At 42.7% G+C, this 21,138-nt stretch overlaps 1 protein-coding gene across 16 annotated transcripts in view; it reads right to left on the bottom strand.

Annotated features, from left to right (window-relative positions):
- Nucleotides 1–21,138, bottom strand: part of PPP2R2B (protein phosphatase 2 regulatory subunit Bbeta) — a 436,815-nt gene that overhangs the window by 53,409 nt on the left and 362,268 nt on the right. For all 16 annotated transcript variants that reach the window (XM_023617485.2, XM_023617484.2, XM_070233097.1 and 13 more), the window contains one exon: nucleotides 4,004–4,181. In XM_023617485.2, coding sequence (XP_023473253.1) covers nucleotides 4,004–4,181 — 178 coding nt within the window. The remainder of the gene's footprint in view (nucleotides 1–4,003; nucleotides 4,182–21,138) is intronic.

The raw sequence follows: 21,138 nt of genomic DNA, 5'->3' as shown, positions 1-21,138 counted from the left end.
ACCTCTTGCCCTAGAATATCACTCATCTAAAAATGAGTTATTATTGTCCTGATGTAGTTAACCCATTAAGGCCAAAGTTTGACCACTTTAAGCCAGAACCTGTTACACAAGACAGGGAAAGCCCGGCTATGGATGGAAGGGAGAGGATTCAAGACCAGGTGCCACGAGGCTGGGAACGCCTTGCTCTGAGATGGTGCTAAACATAAGGCCCTGGACCTCAGGGAGCCTGCAAATATCTGCTCACTAGGGTATAATGAGCAACATCTTGCAAAGAGCACCCAACTGCAGAACCAAAGGAGGAGTCTACAACTGAGAAGATGATCCAGATGATGAATTTAGCAGAATAGAATCCACCATTCTAACATTTAACTTCCTGAGTTCCCTTGTCCTTTCAATGATATCATGATTGTGTTGGTCCCTGTTTATCATTTACTTAGCGAGGTACTGCCCTAAGCATACATGTATGTGCACGCATTTGTATGTGTATACACATACATGCATATATTTTATATTATAATTAAAAATATATAAATATATACTTTATATATATGGATAATTTTATATATATAGAAAACGTCTTTTAAAAAAAATTCTCACAATCCTCTTTGATAAAGAGCCTCTCTCCAGATCATTAAACAGAGGCTTGGCTAAGTTAGGAGACACGCTAAAGCTCACACAACCAACCAGTAGTAGTGCTGGTGAGAACTTTGGGCTCGTCGGACTCCAAAGCCTGTGTTCTCAACCATAATGCCAATGTCACACTCAATGTCAGGCACTGGGAGCTGTGACTTTTTTTAACCGTATAGCAAGACCACTTGTCTTACTAACCACTTTTCTTCACATATACTTACTTGATAATTTAAATGGATTTTTCAGTATCTGTGAAATCATATGACTGATATGATCATTGTATTTTCTAATATTCATTATCATAAATACATAATTATGAATACAGAAAAAGTCCACGGACTGCCCAGAAGCACCTTGCCCACCACCTCAGTGGTACTCAGACTACGCTTTGGGAACCCCACATTATTCTATCCTGAATCACACTTCTTCAGCCTCCTTAGTGGATGAGAGGCTTTCTAGAAATGGTGCTAAACAACATATAGTTTCAGAAAATCTGCTGGTGGTTGGCGTTTTTCCGAGGCTGTTTGGAAAGATGGATGCTTCCTACCTGAGAGGCAGCTGCACTTCAGTGAGGAGAGGCAAAAAGGTACCGGTTTGAACAGTCTGCTCAGTGCTTAAGGCGGTTTGGTTGAAAAGAACTATATAGACATCAGTTATCATCATTCTCATGATGACAATGATTATTTTACATATGGCTGCTTTAAGGGTGAATGGCACAGTCTCATTTGTATGCCAGCATCTGGCAGGCTGTCGCACATCTGCAGAATATAACCTAAATTGTGCTATTAATATTTCCCCTTTGCATTCTCCCCAAGGCATCTGTCTCCCAAATTGCCTAAAGAAACCGCCCTCCCCCTTGAAGGCCTAGAGGCAAAATTCAGAAAACATGTCACCCAGACTGGAGACAGCAGAAGCTCAGAGTGACAGCAGCTGAGCCTGAGCAGATTTCTGGCTCTTGGAATAGATGTAAAGGGAGAAAGGAAGCCACCACCCACACTCATTCTATTAGCAGCTGCACTTCTAGGCAAAATCTGTAGGCAGGTTCTCTCAGACTCAGACAGTATGCCGAGTCTGCTCCATGATCAACAAAAGATGCCAGTCATGGTCCTGATGGTCAGTTCCTAGTGTCTTCATAATCACCAGTACCTGCTTAAAGCTGCCTTCCCTGAAAAGCCTTGGGGAACTACTGAGCAGTCTTCTGCAGTGGAGACTAGCTAGCTGTGTACCAAAACCACGCCTTTCTTTCTTATGTGTCCAGCTATACTACATTTCCCAGCCTGCCTTGCAGTTAGAGGTGGCCATGTGACGGAGTTCTACCCAATGGAATGCATGCTGTTTCAGGGCCTGGCTCACAGGAGTCTCCCTGATGTGTGGTCCTCCATAATCTTCCCCTTTTGCTGTCCTGATGCAGATAAGCATGGGGGCATTGGTGAGCTGTAAGATGAAAGGAGCCCAAATCTCTGAATTACTGAGTGCGGGAGGCTGCCTCCTGATGGGGATCATCAATAGTGGACTTTTCAAGAGAAAGAATCTTTCATGTGTTTGAGCCATTATGGGGTCTATTTTACATCAGAACATCCAGAGCTTTACTACAACTAATACATTCTTAAAGTGAAATTTCCAGGTTAGATTTCATAATCACCTAACATCTCCACTTTGGTGGCATACTATTGTTTCAAACTTGACAGGTCCAACCAAAATGGTACTTTCTATATGTCAAGTGTTCCAGGTACTGGGATACAGGAATGCATCATACAAAGTCCCTTCTCTCATAGAATTTACATTTGAATATGGGCAAACCCAGAATGCATAATCAAAAAGACAATTTCAAATAGTGATAAGTACTCTGAAGATAACTGGGATAGAGGGTTATTGAAGCTACTTAGGAATTAACAGGGGGAAGTGTCTCTGAGGAGGTGACATGAGATTAATGTCTGAATGATGACATGTAGTTAGCCATGTGAACTCTGGGGACAGAGTATTCCAGAAAGAGGGAACAGCAAATGCCAAGAATGGAAGTGAGAACAAGGTTTATCTAGGAACAGCAAAGAGGTAGCTGGCTGAAGCAGAGTGACTAGGGGAGATGGGCTGATAGGGTATCAGAGAGGGAGGCAGGGCCCAGATTGTGGAGAATCTTGTAGTCCAAAGTAAAGAACTAGGATTTTACTCTAAGTTCAACGAGAAGCTACTAGAGCGTTTTAAGCAGGGGAGGAATGTTGGCTGAATTACATCTGGAGGTCCACTTTGACTGTCTGGGAACAGGTACTACGTAGGAGAGCAAGAAAAAATGGAGACCAGATTATTGCAGTCGCACAGGTGAGAGAACAGTGGCCTATACTAGTCTAGGTTGGGAGGAGTGGAAATGGAGAGAAATGAGTTGATTTGAGATATATTTCAGAGGAAGCATTGGCAGGGCTCACAGATAGATTGCGTTGGAGGTGGAGACACTGGTAAGTAAGAGAAAAGAATCAATAATGACTCTTAGGTCAGTCACTCCGGTGCCTGGGTGGTGAAACTATTAACTGAGAATTGGGAATTCAAGTGAAGAGTCACATTTGTGGTGGGATGGACCACACGATAGGTCGTGAATAAATGACCTATTTGTAATATTAAATAGAGGGTCAATATAGTGGGGTGAGAATATTAGTTCAGATGCTCATTCAGCAATTTTCTTGACTTCTCTAAATTTTAGCTAAATAGGAGATAATAAAACTTACATTATGGGGTTGTTATATCAAATACACCCTGGGTGTGTGGAGACTAGAGGGAAGTGTGATGGGGACTTGAGGACTGCTAATAAAGTTTGGTTTCCTGACCTGGATGCTGGTTACACAGGTGTTCTCTGTGAAAATTCATCAAGCGGTACAATTATGATATGTGAACTTTTCAAAATTGTAAGCCCAAAGTTTCCATTGCAGTGCTTGGAACTCAACAAATGGCAGCCATTACTATTTTCACTATTATGATACAATGAAAACATGTCCTGTGTACCTGAGGTCCACGCTGTCCATACAGGCCATTTATGAATCCTTTAACAAGAGGAAGGAACACTAACTGAATTCTAGGGTCTTATCTTATAGTTGATAGAGTCACATCTGATTTTAATTCATGACACACAAACGCCTCTGCATGAGGGAATTGCTTACAGTTCCAATCCAGGGCTAGCCCTGGCCCACCACGTGTAATTCAATACTTCCCCACCTTTGTGAGGATGAAAGACAGATGCCAATGTGATTTAAAAGGAAACAGTTCTCCCCAAGTGATAGGTGTTGCAGTGTAACTGCTCCTTCCTATTCCATTTCCCCTCAAGCCTGCTCATACCTGAATCCTTGCGATTCAAGCCAATTGGTTATTGGCCCCAAGGAAAGGATACTAAAACTTTGATTGGTTATTTCAAAGTTCCATAGGTTAATCCTTAGGTCATCAGCTGACATGTAGGTTTCGTAGTCACTGTTGACTGATATGGAGTTGATGTGATACGTGTGTGCGTTGGCAAATACTCTTCGTGGGGTGGCCTCCACCATCAGGTCCATGGGTCTCAGGACAGGCACCTGGGATGCAAGAGAAACAAATTGAAGTTAGAGAAGATGATGTATTATCAGTCGATGAATCATGTTGTTCCTATTCCCTCCGTTCCTTTTAGTTTTACTCCTTTCTCAAAAGATGTCACCATCACTTAGCCCTGATAGGCAGGTTCATCCCTTATAGATCTAAAGTTCTTGTCCCAGGCCCCTCGAGGTGGCCTCATCTCAGGGGAACTTAGAATCCACAGTGTGGTCATGAGCTTCCAGAGCTGTTGTTCCAGACTGTTCACGTGTTTTTTAAACATGAAAGACATTTTAAAAAGGAAGTTGTTGGGAAATTTTAGAAACATCTAGTTTAACTTTGATCCAAATTTATCCTTCATGGCTTTGGAGGCCTAGACCCCAACCAGGGGTCCTCAGTCCTTAAGGGCATTTGGAAAAACATATAATCAACCAAGATTCTAATAGTCTAAAGTCAGCCATTAATATACTGGGCACCCACTGACGTCCTATTTCACCTGGGAAACTCTCGGTTTATACCTGTTGTCTTGGCATACCAACCAGGTAGCATCCACTTTTATATCAAAACTGTCCTAGTTGGGACCATAACTATATGGCCATCACACTGACACATAAAGGGCACTCAGCAATTATTTGTTGAATAAGTGAGTAAGAATATGTGAGTAAATGTTTTCTTCCCCATGGGTCAGAGAGAATCAGGCAATTAAATAGTTTCCCACACAGGAAGCTCTTTCTCAAATATGAGCAAAGATCCACCACTCATCTGACTCCCTCTTTGAATTCAAAGGTACTTCTCATGACACCCAGGGGAACAGGCTCCTGAGAAAGTGAGGGAGGACACTCTTGCCTGAGATGGGACAGACGCAGAACAAAAGAAACACAAAACACAGGTGTGGTCCTTTAACAGAAACAATAAACTGGAAGGACCAAAAGCTATTTTTTTTTCAAGGAAGTCATCTCTTGCAACCGAGCCCTGACTGATTTGATACCAGGTGTTGATGAAGACTTCAACGTCTGGATTTGTTTCAACCCAGCAGTGAGGAGAAGGCGGCGAAAATAAAGGTTAAATTTTGTGAAGTGCAGCCCCCTCAACAATATAACCTTTCACAAAACAGAATGCTCCCAGCTCAGTCTTGAAGGAGTTTAGCTCACTTTTGAGGAAGTTTTAAAATTCAGTGAACAATTCAGAGGAATCACAGAGTCTATATAGAAGTGGTGCTGGGTATCCTGGAAACCAGAGGTAGCTTCAGATGTGGATGTAGGAAGAGTCAGGGGTCCTCTGAGTACCAGGAGAGGGAGGAGAGAGGAAGTCTCTGTGAGCCCGCCAGCCCAGTGAGGGATAATGGTTCTGCAGCACAAGCCCAGGGATGCCAAGGACCGGGCGACCTGGGTTCTGGTCACAGATTCACACTAACCCACAGGCTAGGTGACCACAGGCGATTAACCTGCCCCATCTGGGCTTTGTCTGAAAAACAATGATAATACCCAGTGTGCCCTAATTATCATCAAGGGTGGTTGGGGTCTGTTGAGATGATTTGCCCCCGGGTTCACCCTCCCAGTCACTCCTTCAGAAACATTTACTGAGCTCTGTACAAGGTCCAAGGTCGAGGGGAGGGGGTGTTTTTCAACTTGTGAGCAAAACCAGACACAGGCCTCACCTTCATATAGCTGGTCTAGATGGAGGAGGCTGATACGAAATCATCTCATAATAAAATGCAGTAAGTGCCCCAAAGAAGAGAAATAGTGCAAAGGAGGATTTAACAGGCTCAGAGAGGTCTGGAGAGGCTTTGCTGAGGAAGTATAAATTGGATGGCTGTGAAGGATGAGAAGGGGTTTACTAGGCCAGGAGGGGAGGGAAGAATGTTCCAGTCCAAGAAAATAGCATGTGCAAAGGTCCTGTGGTGGGGATGAGCAAGGCAAGATTCAATACTCAGTGCAGCTGTGACAGAGAGGGTAATAGGAACCATGGTAGGCGATGAAGTGACAGAGTAGGTAGGAGGCAAGCCCCAAGAAAGATTGTTGCCTTTATCCTAAGATAAAGGGGAAGAAATCAAAAGATTTACAATGATTGTCACATGATCAGATTCAGTTTCGATTAGATCATTCCTGACATACAGTGGAGAACGTTAGAGGATGAATGAGGTAGAAGTTTGAAAAGGAAGGTGATACACTATGAGCACCAATTAAGGGGGCATCTGAGTTAAGGCTTTGTAATGGATAAAAAAAGTGACTCTGCTCTTAGGAATTCTCCCTGCAAATATCTGTTGGGCATCCATTCTGTGTCAGTCATTCTTCATACATCATCTCAAGTAATTCTTTCAACAACTCTGTGAAATAAATACTCATACAAAGTACTATTACAGAGAGAAGACTCAGGTTCAGTGAGGCTAAGACACTGGCCCAGGGTTGCCCAGCTATAGGAGGCATAGCTAGAATCTGATAGCAGAGTATCCTTGACTGCAAAGCTAGTGCCTTTTCCACTGTACCACACCACCCTCAAATACCATCAGGGTGGGAAGAGATAAATGCTCTGTAGGTGACCCGAGTGAAGTGCCAGTGGAATTTATGGAATCAATAGCATTATTGATAGTAATAATGGTAGTGGTAGTTGTAGAGTTCGGTGGTTAAGCTGCCTCTAGAAACCTCAACTCGGTATTGTAGGTGTTCATGGTCTTTGAATAGGGTGTCCATTCTGTGTGCTCTCAGAAACACAAGCCGTGCTTTTATAGTTTGTCACAAAAAAACTCCCCACATGAAGCTTTTGAGTGCTACCTGCTCCTCTGCCCCCCAAGGTAGCAGAGCTCAGAGCAGGCTCCCCGGGGCCACAGAAGAAATGGCATCTGCGAGGACTTTCCATGGCTCCTCTGAAACGCTGCCCTGGGCCTCCTTCACTGCTGTGCGTTGTCGGCAGAGGCTTCCCTGGGCTGTGGTGACGGGGAGGGGAGCATGACAGCCTGGATCAAGAGGCTTTACAAAGTGGGAACTGCCAGCCCGGAGCTTCAGCTTAATGTGACGGGCCTGCCTGCTAATTCAGGCTGACACATTCCATGATGTACCACTTAAGGGGGAAGGCTCCACGCAGGTACCTGGGGAGGGAGCCTCCTATGCTTTCCCCAGAGTGTCACTCATGCTATTCCAACACCATCCCCACACCCAGGTCAGGCTTGTCCACTGCCCAGGGACACCCCTCACCAGGAGGAAGAGGGGGCTCTGGACAGGGTGACCGATTGGAGGCCTGCTGAGACTGTTTCCCTTCTGTTCTGTCCACACACTCCTTTCACGCAGGCAGGGAGAAGGGTTGGGCCTCGTTCCCTGCATTCAGCGCACAGGCCACAGTGAAGGCTTTCTCCGTAAGATGCTCATGGAGGGCTTCCGCGCCGTGTGCCGATCACTGTGTTAGAGCTGCCTGCCCCGCCTCTGCGGCAGTTTCATTCAGCCCTCTCAGGAGCCAGCCTCATGAGGAAAATGCCCGTCTGCCCATTTACAGGGGAGGCGGAAGGGGGTGAGGTATCTTGTGCAACGTCACACAGACAGCAAGCTGAGGAGCAACGTTAACCCTGTTGCAAATGAAACTATCAAGCTGAAATACGACATTGCCATTTTTGCAAGTCGAAAATTGTCAGATCTCAGTAATTTCACGGGGTTCAGCCTAACGCTTTGGAAGGACTCCACGCTATGTGGGTGGGATGTTGAATCATGGAACACTGACTCTCAGAGGGGCCCTGAGAGCCTCTTTCAGGGCTGGCATCTGCGTGTTTGTGCGCTGGGGTGACGGGGACACAGTGTGAGGCCGTGGTGTCCAGGCCTTACCCCATTCATCATTCTCAATCACATCTTGCTTAAATAACTATTTCTGTGGATAAGAAAAATTCGAAAACAACTCTCCCGGGCAGTTCCTGAAAGCTCCTGAAGAGGAAATCGAGACCCTGAGCTGTGCTGTCCACGGTCGCCCAGGTAGAGGCTGCTAGCACAGCCTGGGTTTCTGCCTCTCACCCCAGAGCTCCCTCTGTCCCCGCACCATGTTCTGAGCCATCCTCCACAGAGCCCTCTTCTTGCAAATGACAGAACCAGACAAAACCCACGACCAAGCCAGGACCTTTAACTTGTAGTCCAAACCCTCTTTTCTGAGATCTTGGCAGTGGTTGATGAAGCTAGCATCAGCTCTGAGACAAGGCCGTGCTGTTTTGTGCTTGCAAATGAGAACGGGGGCCAGTCCTCGGCCCTCCTCGGAGGGTGTAGGTGGTTCTGGATTGTGCTGCTGGAATTTGGTCACGCTCCTCGTGCAGGCACCGCATGCTCCTCCCTGACCTTGATTTAGTTTCAGCTCATCCCCCTGAGCCTGATTCCCAAGGATGAGCACCCCCGCCTGGATGGCAAGACAACCAGCATCATAATAGAAAATCTGCTAAATGATGTCCCAGGGCCCAAGAGGGCAGCCCCAGAGTCCAGCCTGCCATAAAGCTGACAGAGCTACATCTCAGCTGTAATATTAGGAGAATGCAAAGAGCCTGGAGAGCCACATAGCTCCCACCCTCACATCATTCAGGGCTCTGTCCAGTTATCACCCCGAGAGAGGCCTTCCATGCTCACCCCACCGTAAATAGCACCCCCTCCACTTGTATCCTCTTACCCAGCTGACTGCTTTGAGTGTTTTAAACACTTAAGCAATTCATCAATGAATTCTCATAAATATCCTATGACTTAGCTTGGTAGACATTATGATCCCTGCTGCACTGATGAAGAAACTGAGGCAAGGAAGGTTAAGTAATTGGTGTAAAGTCATACAGCCAGTACTCATGCTCAGCACTCCTTGACTCTGGAGTCTAAGCTCTTAGTTGCTCCGTATTCTGTGTCCTGGAAGAGCACACTCAGGTGTGTGGGAGACAGAAAGGTAAACAGACATTTTGGTGTGGCTGATCCATGCTGTGATGGAGGTCAGGAGGCAGCACCCAGGCAGGGCTGGCCAAACGGGTCCTGTGTCTCCCTGAGGAGTCAAGGGAGACCTCAAAAAGGATAGGACTACTAAACTAGGCAGGAGGCGAAGGGTTTGGGGGAGTCCACCGAAGCAGACATGGGGGCGGGGAGGAGAGGGAGCTGTGCTCTAGTCAGAGGGACCAGCATGTGCAAAAGCTCAGAGGGGAGAGAGCCAAGGATACGTGTGCAAGTGTGTGACTCCACGTTTCTGGGGGTGGGGTTCAGTGATTTAATTAAACTCAACAAATACTTATTAAATCCCTCCTCTATAACACACATGAAGACCTGAGCTGGGCAGAGCAAAAGAGAAGGGCTGGCGTGCTATATGAGGTAGGATGGTTATGGAAGGCCTCCCTCAGGGGATGACATGTGAGTAGAGATCTGAATGAAATAAGGGAGGGAGCCATGTGCTCTCTGGGGAGGAGCATTCCATGCAGAGGGAACAGCAAGTGCAAAGGCCCTGAGGTTAGAGTGTGCTTAGAGTGTAGGAGGAAGAGCGAGGAGACTTTGTGGATTAGATAGGAGTGAATAAGGAAGGAGAGTGACAGAAGATGTCAGATCAGTAGTCAGTTGTTATTGTGAGGATGAGGAAGACTCAGGGAGGTGCAGGTAGCTGCCCAATACTGACTCCCCTTCCTGTTAAGAAATTCCCTCCTTCCTGCTCTCTCCCTCTTCCCTCTCCACTCCTTCTGTCTCTCCCCACCCATCTTTCAGTCTTCCTCACTATCTTTCACACCTCTCCTCTTGGGAAATACAAGACCATCTTTCACTTCCAAGAACCCATTTACTAACAAAATAAATGTTGCTGCCATTGGGCTTATTCGGTGACCACACGGGTGATTCTTCACCATCTTCCACCTCACCTAAGCAGGTGTCGGTGGGTCACAAAACGCCCCTTCAGAGACACACACACACACACACACACACACAAAGCTGAGCAGAATCCTGGAAGCCCCCAAGGTCCCCACTTTCAGTGACATCTGTGAAAATGCACAGCAGGGAGAGGCTAGAGGTGAGGACTCAAGTGCCTTCCTGCACCGACTCTTGACAGAGAGAAAACAACAGCTGTGTTTACCATGGCAACCTCCAGTGCCTCAGGAAATCGACAGATTCAAGCAAGACTCTCAGAGAGAAGAGATGGCCAGACAGAAGCTAAAGACAGAAAGAGGATGGAGTCACGGAGAAGGAAGAGAGACAGAGACGTCTACTTGTAGAAGGAAGGGAAGGGATCTGAGCTGCTCAGTAACCTCGGGTCGAATCTGATTGAGTGCAGCAGACAAACATTTGAATACCCTTGGTTGTTAAATATAATCAACATAATCAATATTATGGGGGCTTTCAAAAAAAACTGCTATCAATTTAAATCCATGCTTTCTCCATATCTCCTTGTCAGTGTTCAGCAGATGTTCCCCATTGCCGTCCCCAAATAACTGAGATTACTTTATCTTGAGACTGACAGGATATGTTAAGGTCATGGGGTTAGGGGAGTTCTGTGTCATGAATTAGGAAATGCATACAGAAATGTTATGGCCATACACTGGCCCCAGATAAAACCTTCAATAAACATTTATTGAGCATTTACTACGTGCTAGACAGTCATCACACAGAGAATCCTTAAGAAGCTTGGAGGGGTGGGCAGACGATACACAACCACTTGTCCCTTCTTCTTGTTCATGACCAGCCCTTTTGGGAAGCTGAAACCATGGCTGCTTACTCTAAAAAAGAGACAGATGAGAGCTGTCCACCTCCTGCTTGGTATAAGGAAACCCTGACCCTGGTGTTCTGGGGCCACAGGTTTGAGGCACAGTGGAGAATCTGGGGTATTACACTTTCCCATCTGGAGGCACTAAATGGTAAAGCAGGTGGAAAGGCTAGGAAGTTCCAGTTTCCAGCCTCACTTCAAGTTTGCCACCTTGCCTTTTGCTGGGCTTCCTTCAAGAGGCAGCCTTTGTGGGGCTGGCCTGGTAGTGGTTAAGTTCACATGATCCACTTTGGTGGCCTGGGGTTTGCAGGGTTGGATCCTGGGCACGGACCTAGCACTGTTCGTCAAGCCATGCTGTGGTGGCATCCCACATAAAACAGAGGAAGATTGGCAACAGATGTTAGCTCAGGGCCAATCTTCCTTACAAAAAAAAAAAAAAAAAGAAGAAGAAAAGAAACATCCTTTGTGACTCTCCAATTACTGTAGGTTTGGGATAAAGCCAATAGCTAAAGAGCACCCAGACTTGGTTGTCAAGGAAGAGGGAGTGAGTCATCTTGAAAATGGGAGAGCCATTGGATCCTCCTGTAAATAGCCCTGTTTCAAAGCAACACAGCTTAGTGGTGCAGAGCATGCGGTGACTTCCCAAGAACTCTCTGGAACAGTTTTAAAGGAAACCGTTTCTCCAATTCTGCCTTTCATTTATTTTCCTTTCTAAAATCAAATCATCTCAAGGGACACCCACCGCATAGATTCTCCTTGTCCCCTTCACAAAAGAAAGACATAGAAGACACAGCTTCACCCGCCCTGGATCTTAGAATAGTGCACCACCCAAGGTACAGATACTCTGAGAGGGACAGCTTGGCGATCCCTTTAATCAAGGCCCCGCAAATGCCTCCACCCCCAGCTCACTATAATATCAATTTCTAAAAAAATTTTACTTTATATGTTCAACCATTACTGGTCAGAATCATATGCTTATGTTGTTTTGGCCAACTGTATTCTATTAATAATTGTAGAGAATTCAATCTGCAAGAGAATTTCAGACTTACAGTCATACATTCATAGGGAGGAAAAGTCTATTTTTGTTGTAGAAATGATCAAAACAAGCTTTTCACATTGACTCGAGGGAGGTGCAGTGAAAATACATGTTTAAAGAAGAAACAGGAACAATGCAAAGTTCTGACTTTTAAAGAACTTGTTCACATATTCTTGTAATGGATATTGTTGGGTATCCAGTTGCGATGGTATTTAAATTCCATCAGATGCATTCAAAAGGTGATATAACAGTTCTTTTTAAACTGTGTTCAAAATACTGAAACCACATTCTCTGTAGTTTTTTAACATTATAGTGGAAATGCTTAGTTGTCTACTTAAAATGCTCAGGAAGGTACACAGCTTTTCAGAATTCTTCTAGAGGGTACACAGCACAAAATTTGACATGGTATGGTGTAAGAGAATTTTCAGAGTCATGCAGAGCTGGGCTTGACTCCTGGCCGGGCCATTTACGGGCTGCATGGCCTTGGGCTTCTTCCCTCACCTTTCTCCACATCAATCTCCCTTCCATAATGCTAGAAATGGCTACTCTCTCAGGAGCTTCTTGAGAAAGCCTAGCACAGGGCCTAATACACACCATCTAACAAAGACACATTTATGGATAACTTTGTGCCAGGATTGTGCTAAGTAATTTATGCATACCACGGTACTGAATCTTCACAACGACCTTAAGAGGTAGGTACTTCTATTGTTCCCACTTGATGGGTGTGGATCCTGAAGCAAAGGCGGTCATGAAGCTTGCTCAAGGTCACACAGCCACAAAGCAACAGAGCTGCCCTTGAACTTGGCAGTGTGGCTCCAGCCCCTATGGTAGCTATTATTAGAATTCTTACCATTAACTTTCAATGATAGAAAAATGGTCCATTCTGAGAGATTGCCCAGGGAAGATTTTCTGACTTTTTCTATTAGCTGTGGGGTTTAGGCATCCCTTCCATCCACTCAGGGAATTCAATTATGATTATAGGGCTCAGGAAAAGTGGCTAGTGGAATGATTGTCACTGGGTAGCAATTAACTTCATTGGAAAAAAAAAAAAGCAAAAGCTGAAGGCTTTTCTGGTTAGGAGTTTTCCGAATAGCTTCTGTCCACATTGTCATGAAAACCTTGAACAATATGGTCGTTCATCCAATTATCAAACCAACCTGGGGGGCAGAGTCTGGCATTATGTGTACCCATTATTAAAGGGTAATTCAGTGTAACAAACCAAATCGAGTATGTACAAAGACTGTCAAATAAAATAAACCACTAACAAATTAAATTACTTCCCACTTTCAGTGGGAAGAATGCCAGTCATTTTTCATTTTAAAAAATATGCATCTTAATTCCATTTTTAAAAAACATGAGAAGAAGCATTTAAAGGCCTCTTGTGATATCTGTGCTGGGGTTTATTTTCTATAGGCACAACTCGCCTGGTCCTGGGGCATTTTCTCTCAGAGACTTAATGAAGCCTTAAGCCTCACCCTGGTCAAAAAACTTGTTTCCTCAATGGTGGATGGAGTTCAAAAACACAGGAGCATTAGGTCGGCTCCAGCTTACAGCGACTTATCAGAGCTGTTGTTTCCAGAAAGAAACTGCCACTCAACAGCATCCTGCCAAAAACCCCAGGGAATCCTATCCAAATAATATAATTTTTAGATTTCCCTGATCACACCCTTCAACAGCCTCAATATGTCCCTGATTTCTTCTTTTACTGGCTTTGTCATTTAGATTGAAATAAGCCCGAGAGGAAAAACCCCTTTGGACGAAGTCAGGCTTTATGCTTCGGGTTCTGAAATATCTTAGAATTATATTCCTTCATTTGACAAACATTTATTAAGTGCCAATCACTGCTCCAGGTGGTCCGTGTACAGAGTGAACAAAACGGATTCGTTGTAGCATTTAAAGTCTAACAGGGAAGAAAGACATTAATGTCTCAAAGTAGATATATTGTTATAAACCGTCACTAATGCTATAAAGAGATGTATGTTGTTTCAAGAGACGAAAAGATATTGTTTCTTTAAAAGAAATAGGGGCTCTAATTTAGATTGGAGAATTAGGTAAATTGTTTTTGGAGGAGTGACAAATCACCCCCGAAAAGCAAAGCCATAAGCATCCTCAAAATCAGAGGTTCTTCACCGGGGGCAATTTTGCCATTCGACAATGTCTGGAGAAGTTTTTGGTTTTACAGGGATATGCTACTGGCATCTAGTGGGTAGAGGCCGAGGATGATGCTAATGCTCTACGATGTACGGGACAGCCCCCAGCAACAAAGAATTATTTGGCCCAAAATGTCAACAGTTCTCAGGTTGAAAACTCTAGCTCCTAAGGAAACCCGTCTGGAACAGAGTCTAAATCTAGGGTAGATAAAAGAAACCCAGTATTAACTTCCACAACAGGCAGCACAAAGTTTCAGTTCATAAAGATGTTCTGGATTAAAAAGAATTTATATATATACACATATATATATATCCATGAATGAAAGACTTATACCCTATTACCAGCTACAAGAACACCACACAACCCAGAAAAACTGCCTGGAGAATTAATATACATTTTTCAAATCCAATGCGTCAAAGATGGTTTTTATGGCAGACTAATAATTTCATGCTCTCAGTGTCTTTGACTTCTTTCGGCCTCTTTACGGAAAAGAGAGGAAAAATATCTTTCCCTCAGAAGATAAACTCACTACCTAATTACCAGCCCATGCAACAGCTTGTAATTCTGCAGTTTTATCTTATTTTTTTCTCCCAGACACTTCCATTTTCTGCCAACATTGCTATTTCTCCAAGCGTGTTTCCCTGTTCACTGCCTTTCCTGTTATTTCCTTGATGTTTTACATTGTGTAATTTCACAGGAAAAAAGAGACATCTTAAAATATCCCAGTAGAGGAAAATTTCAATTAACGCTTATAGGTGGGGAAGGGGTGGGATGCGAAGAGGCGGGGGCTTAATTTTTGGTTTGTTTGGTTAGGATTAATCACAAAAATTGTTTTTGTGTTGTTTTTCAACTGCTATTGATGAAAGTGTTTCTAAAATCTGTCCACGTGTTTTCTCCTATTAATGATTAGGATAAATATCACTGAATCTTTGATGACCAAGGATCGAGAGAACGTCAGGAGCATCCTAGTACATTCTGTCATTTATCACTGCAGACATAGAACTAAGAAGATTAATATAAATTTGATATTAACTCCAAGAATCTTAGAGTTGGAAGTTACCTGAGAAGTCATTACACTAAAAAGGTGTGGTGGATGTACACAAAGATGTATAGATGTACACAAAAGATGCAAAGATGTAAATAAAAAGGTGTGGTGAAGGTATACAAAGATGCATCTCTAAGAAGTTTGAAACATGGCCTTTCACAGACACGAACAAAGCTACATACATAGCTAAACCGTGTCAGTTCTGGCTCCTGCCAACAGATGGCAGTAGTGATTACTAGTGACGCCTCAATGTAGGAACAAATGGACTTACGAATGACCTTTCAGGACTGCATCGTCTGGTTCCCAGTCCTGACTGCACAGTAGTATCCAATGTAGTCTCTTATTAAAAACTGATGTCTGGGCCCTAGCAGTGATCAGTGAAGTCAGAATGCCTGTGAGGTGGAACCCCAAAACTGGTATTTTGAAAGCATCTTAAATGACCAATATGTAGAGGCAAGGCTGAGAGCCAATGAATATGAGGGGTAAATGGAAGGGTTTCCATACAACAAACTCTTCACAGTGGTTCTCTTTTGAAGTATGAGATTAAATGAGTGTTAAAAATTATTTTTATAGTTTTGTACTATTGAGGTTTTCATGTTAACTTTTTTTTAAACACTCATTTTTTTTTTTAAATAAGCTGATAAAAAGGAAATCATTTATGGAAGATAAAAATGACAAGAAAAGGGTTACTATTCATAATATATAAGGAGTTCCTAAAAATTGATAAAAAGAAAATAAAAATATGGGCAAAGGACATGCACAGAAAATTTAGAGAAAGCAAAAAAGCAAATGACCAAGAAATATATAGAAATATGCCCAACCTTATTAGTAGTGAAGGAGATTCAAGTTAAGATTTTTTGATCTTTAATCCTATGGAAGATTAATCTTATTAATCTTTTAATATTTAATCTTTACTTATAAAAATTTTACTACATGTCAGTAACTGTTTTAAGTCTTTTATAATCATTAATTCATTTAATACTCATAACAATTTTATGAGGTAGATATTCATATCATACCTCTTTTTACAAATAAGGATAACTGAGACACAAAGTAGTTTTGTGTCTTCACTTAAAGTCACACAACTAGAGCTTGCTGGAGCCGAGATGGGTTCTTGGGTATTCTAGCCAAGAGCATCCTTAACCTTAACCACTACTCTAAGCTCCCTTCTCAGTGGTATCTCTACTCAGATGGGCAAAAATTGCCATGACTGATAACAGCCTGACCTGGAGATAGTTTGAGGAAATGGGCACTTACTGGTGGGAGTATGAACAGCCACAAGCTTTTCAGAAAGTGATCTGGAAGTAGTTATTAAAACAATGCATGCATCTTTTAACCTAGCAAATCCTACTCCGATGGAAACTATCCTACAAAAACAAAACATCAGTTTGTGATAATACATGTTTGAGAACATTTATTGCAGCATTGTTAGTTACAGTTGCATTGTAGCAAAATCTGGAAACAACCTGACTGTCTATCAATAGGAAAATGATTTAATAAGTTATAGTATACCCATACTTTAGAATATCTGTGGCTATTTCAAAGAAGATGAATTGCCCAGAGGGATGTTTATGTTACTAAGCAGTGTAATGCGTATAGTATGATCTCAATTTTGTAAAAACAAAATAAAATCATATCCATCCATGAATGTTAATATGTTTGTGTAGGCATAGAGGAAAGTATGGAAAGACACACTAAACTAGTAAAATGAGTTACCTTGAGATGTGGGGCCGCGATATAACCATGCATTAGTTTTGTAATGTAAAAGAAACAGAAGGGAAGGCCTCATGTCTAATGGCCCATGATGGCAGGATTCTTAGGATTCTTCAGTCTGCACTGGACTCTTCCTGAGAAAGGTCAAGTAGCTCTAATGAGCATGGCTTCCTCATTCCTGTGAGCTTAGATCTGCTTTCCTGAGCTGTCCAGCTGTTAGTTCACCCCATTCCACCATGCAGAAGCCCTTCAGATATTTGAGGACAGCTCTCAACCCATCCCACTCCCCATTCAATAAATTATACCAAGACTTGGTCTCCAATCTTCAACCTCATTGGTCAGGGCCACTTACCTCTACTGATGCTTTACTTTACTGACAATCTACCAGTTCAGAACACAGAGGGACCCGTATTCTATACAAGACATGTGCCTTCTACTTATGTAGCTTAAAACTGATTTGCTTATGTAATAGTCAATCTTGCATTGTCAACTAAAATTCCCAGGTCTTTTTTCAAATAAACTAATGTCAAGTCAAATCTCTTCTACACTACTGACTGTTTTGAACTTGAACATGATTTCCTGAATTCTCTTCCCTGGGATTTATCCCTTTCTCTTAAAAGTGAAATACACTTTTAAGTATGTTTTTAGTATGTTTGAATATGGGAGATGGTGGTAGGAATCTAATGAATTATGGATTCTGGATAATTGGCTTTTTTCTACGTAATGAAGAAGATGGGTCAGAAGATGGGTGAATCAGTTAGGAATATGGAGAGTGACAATGATAGTGTTCTGAAGTCCGGCAGGAGGGTGGGAGGTGCCTTAGCTCTTCTGTTCCCCAATGGCAGGGCTGAATTTGAAATGTACTGATGCTGGCAAATAAAATTGTTACGTGAAGTGGATGGGGGAAGAGAGAGCTCTGGAGGAAAAGGTTTGCTAATTCCAAGGAGAGAGAGCAGAAATAGGCAAAGAATAGAGGTGAAGGAATGGGATGAGAGAGGGAAGAAGGTATCTGGGGACAGCAGCAGCACACAGGACTATAAGGAGAAAAAGGATGGCCAACCTCCAGAAATAGGAATGCGGAAAGAGAGAGGAAAGTGAGGGGTAGGGGAGGAGGTGATATTCTACCTTCAACTTCTCAGACGTAATAAAGAGAAACCTTCTCAAAAAAAACCCCAAAATAACAAAAACTGAAAGGATTATTGTAGGATAGAAAAATCTTGCAGGTCATCAGGACTGGAAATGGTGCACGTGAGATGGAACAGGGACTTGGCATGCTGTTAAGGACCTGGGGAGCTACCCTTGGTCTCTCTGTCTCTCTGACTGTCTCTCTCAGGAGCCGACTGGTCTCTTAAGTTGTTCTCTCTGGATGTTAGGCCCTTTTTCCTTTCTTTACCAACAAAAGTCAACTTTATCTGTTTGCCAGCGCGAACACAGCCGCCAATGATTCACTCCAATGCTGACTCCGTAACTCTGTAACCAAGCAGTCAGCACGTAGGAAGGAGAGACGGGAAGAAGCAGGGAGGGAAAGAAAGTAAGAAGGGTGCAGGAGGCAGACCTTCCGGTGCAGTCCCATCCCTGCCCTCGAACCTGTCACATTCATAATCACCTCCACACCTCCTCCTACAGGCTCCCCTTGGTCATCCTGCTTCTATCACCTCTTTCTCTATGTCTTCCCTGATCCTGACTGCTCCAGTTAACGGAACTCTCATTCCTCCTACTAGGTATCCACCCAATCCAGTGGAGAATAATCTGATATTTTTAAGAGACCTAAAGAAAAAGATTAACTCTGTAGCTTCTGTCTTGAACCTGGCACTACTTTGACAGTCTTCTTGGAATCATTTCCTCACTTGAGTTCCTGGTGTTCTAATTTAGACTTCTAGCAGTCTCCTGTTCAAGCAGAGTAAAGCACAATTAGTTACTATTCCCTGGATAGAGATTTTCTTTTGTTTGTAATACTGTTATAATTGCCTTTCAATCTTCTGCAGGCAATGAACCCACTTCTTTAACTCTCTCTTATAATTTTCCCCCACTTCCCTGTCAACCTTACAAGTTCTATGAGATCTTTCCATGGCAACCATATACTTTTTTAGACTAGATCGTTAAACTGTGTTACAATAAAAGTTTATCCTGAACTGAAGACAATTTGGTAGTTGTTTCTGGAGCAACATACTATTTTGAATGATTTATGCCTGGTCTAGTTTTAATTAACATTTTTACATTGTTATTCACTAAGACCCTGGGATCTTTTTCTGCACATTCACTTTGTCTTTCCACATTCTACACATGAATGGCTGAATTTTCTCTCCACATGCACTAGCACTATGCTTTGTCTTTTTAGAACTCTGTATCCTATGTGTTCCCTTCAGGTTTTCAAGGTTGCCATCCATTTCCTTACTCATTCTTGACCTCTTCTTTGCTCCCTAGTTTTGTGAAATGTGAGCCTAAACAATGGTGGGGAGCAGGAGGCAGGGTGGCAGGATGGAGCTGATAGCATTTGAGGATGACTCATAGGACTATAAACTCCATTAATTTTTCTTTCTTCCTAAAGGGAGGAATATGAATATTTTCTCAAATAGCCAAAGCAAGGACCATAAAGCTCAGAGGCTAACAGTTAAAAGGAATGGAAAATTAATCATACAGAGGGAAAAGAGGACAAACATGCAGTTCATTTAAAATCACTGTAGTTGAAAATCAAATTATTCTACCTGACTTCCACCTATTTCACATTCTATTGAGAACTTATTTTGCCTCTAATCTGGGAATAATAATTATATACTGAATTGTATTGCATATGCATTAATATGTGGAGTCAACTATACATGCTTAGCATAAAACAGAAAAAAGAAAGAAGGAAACAATTTAAATAATGTTGACTATTGCAACTTGCATTCCACTCAGTGGTTCCACCCAAGTAAGTATAAGATGGAGGGAGTGAATCTGCTCTTTCCTCAGACAGACTGTGTGGATCGCATCTCCAAGCATTTTGATATGTTGAACGAGCTACTAAGGTTTAAAGAAGTCTACTTTTCATAAATGGCCTTTCACATTTTTTGCATAGCTTTATATTGTACATTATTCTTTATATTGTTCATATTTCTACATACACATTATTTTGTACACAGTTTATAAAAACTATGAACTTTCTCTCTTATGGGTGACAAGGGATTTTTCAAGGATATTTTTGAATGAAGGTGACTCTTGTTCTATAGGATGACTTTGGAACCTAGCCTCTGCACAACTGTCATGTTACTGACCCCTTTGCAAATACTGATTAGTTCCCATACACTATTACCTCCTTTAAACTTCACAAAAATCCCACAGTTGATATTGTTTAATCAATATTTTACAGATAAAAGAACTGAGGCTCAGTGAGGTTAAATGACATAAGTCATGAGGTCATTTAGCTAGTATCAGCAGAGCTAGGATTCAAACACCATCTGAATTCATGGACCATGCTTTTTCTATGTCAGGGAACCTGAAATCTTGATACCTTTCCAACTCTTCATTGGCTTATACTGGGGGTCTTCTATCTTCCTTTGTCAAGGTCTACTTACAGTATGATATTCTAACGCTTAGAAGAGTTAATATAATTATTTCCAAGCAATATTTGTTGGAAATATTAGACGCTCAACATGTTGAGCATGTACATACAATTGTTGGTCATGAGGAGACCAAAAGACATAAACAGGAAAAAAATTTTAAATATGTTTTAAAAAATTGCCTGAAACAAAGACTTAAATCCAAGATTGAAAAGATTGAAAGGGGACAGTATTCCAAGAAAAACTGATAGAGAATGGTTCATACCAAGGCGTACCCTGGCGAAGTTATTTTACTTCAAGTATAAAGAAGATTTATGGGTTATGCAGATCTTTAAAAATGAGTCAAATAGGGGCTGGCCCCATGGCCGAGTGGTTAAGTTCGCGCGCTCCGCTGCAGGCGGCCTAGTGTTTCGTTGGTTCGAATCCTGGGCGTGGACATGACACTGCTCATCAAACCACGCTGAGGCAGCGTCCCACATACCACAACTAGAAGGACCCACAATGAAGAATATACAACTATGTACCGGGGGGCTTTGGGGAGAAAAAGGAAAAAAAAATAAAATAAAATCTTAAAAAAAAAAAATGAGTCAAATAGAAGAGGTACAAAGGAGGCTGGCGTTAGACTTCTCTCTACAGTGAACTCAGTGTCAGAAGGATAACCAGTGGCCACAAAGTGATGACAATTTTATATTCTTTCAGGCTGTGATTTAGCATAGAAATAACACTCTTAAGCAGGCGAAAAATCAGGTAACACAGTATTTATGAGCTTCAACTAGAATGTAAGCTCCCTGGTGGCAGGGTCT

This window comes from Equus caballus, chromosome 14 (genome assembly GCF_041296265.1).
Source record: "Equus caballus isolate H_3958 breed thoroughbred chromosome 14, TB-T2T, whole genome shotgun sequence".
NCBI classification, from domain to species: Eukaryota; Metazoa; Chordata; class Mammalia; order Perissodactyla; family Equidae; genus Equus; species Equus caballus.
The sequence above is the reverse complement of the archived record's forward strand: the minus strand, read 5'-3'. Positions and strand labels throughout refer to the sequence as shown.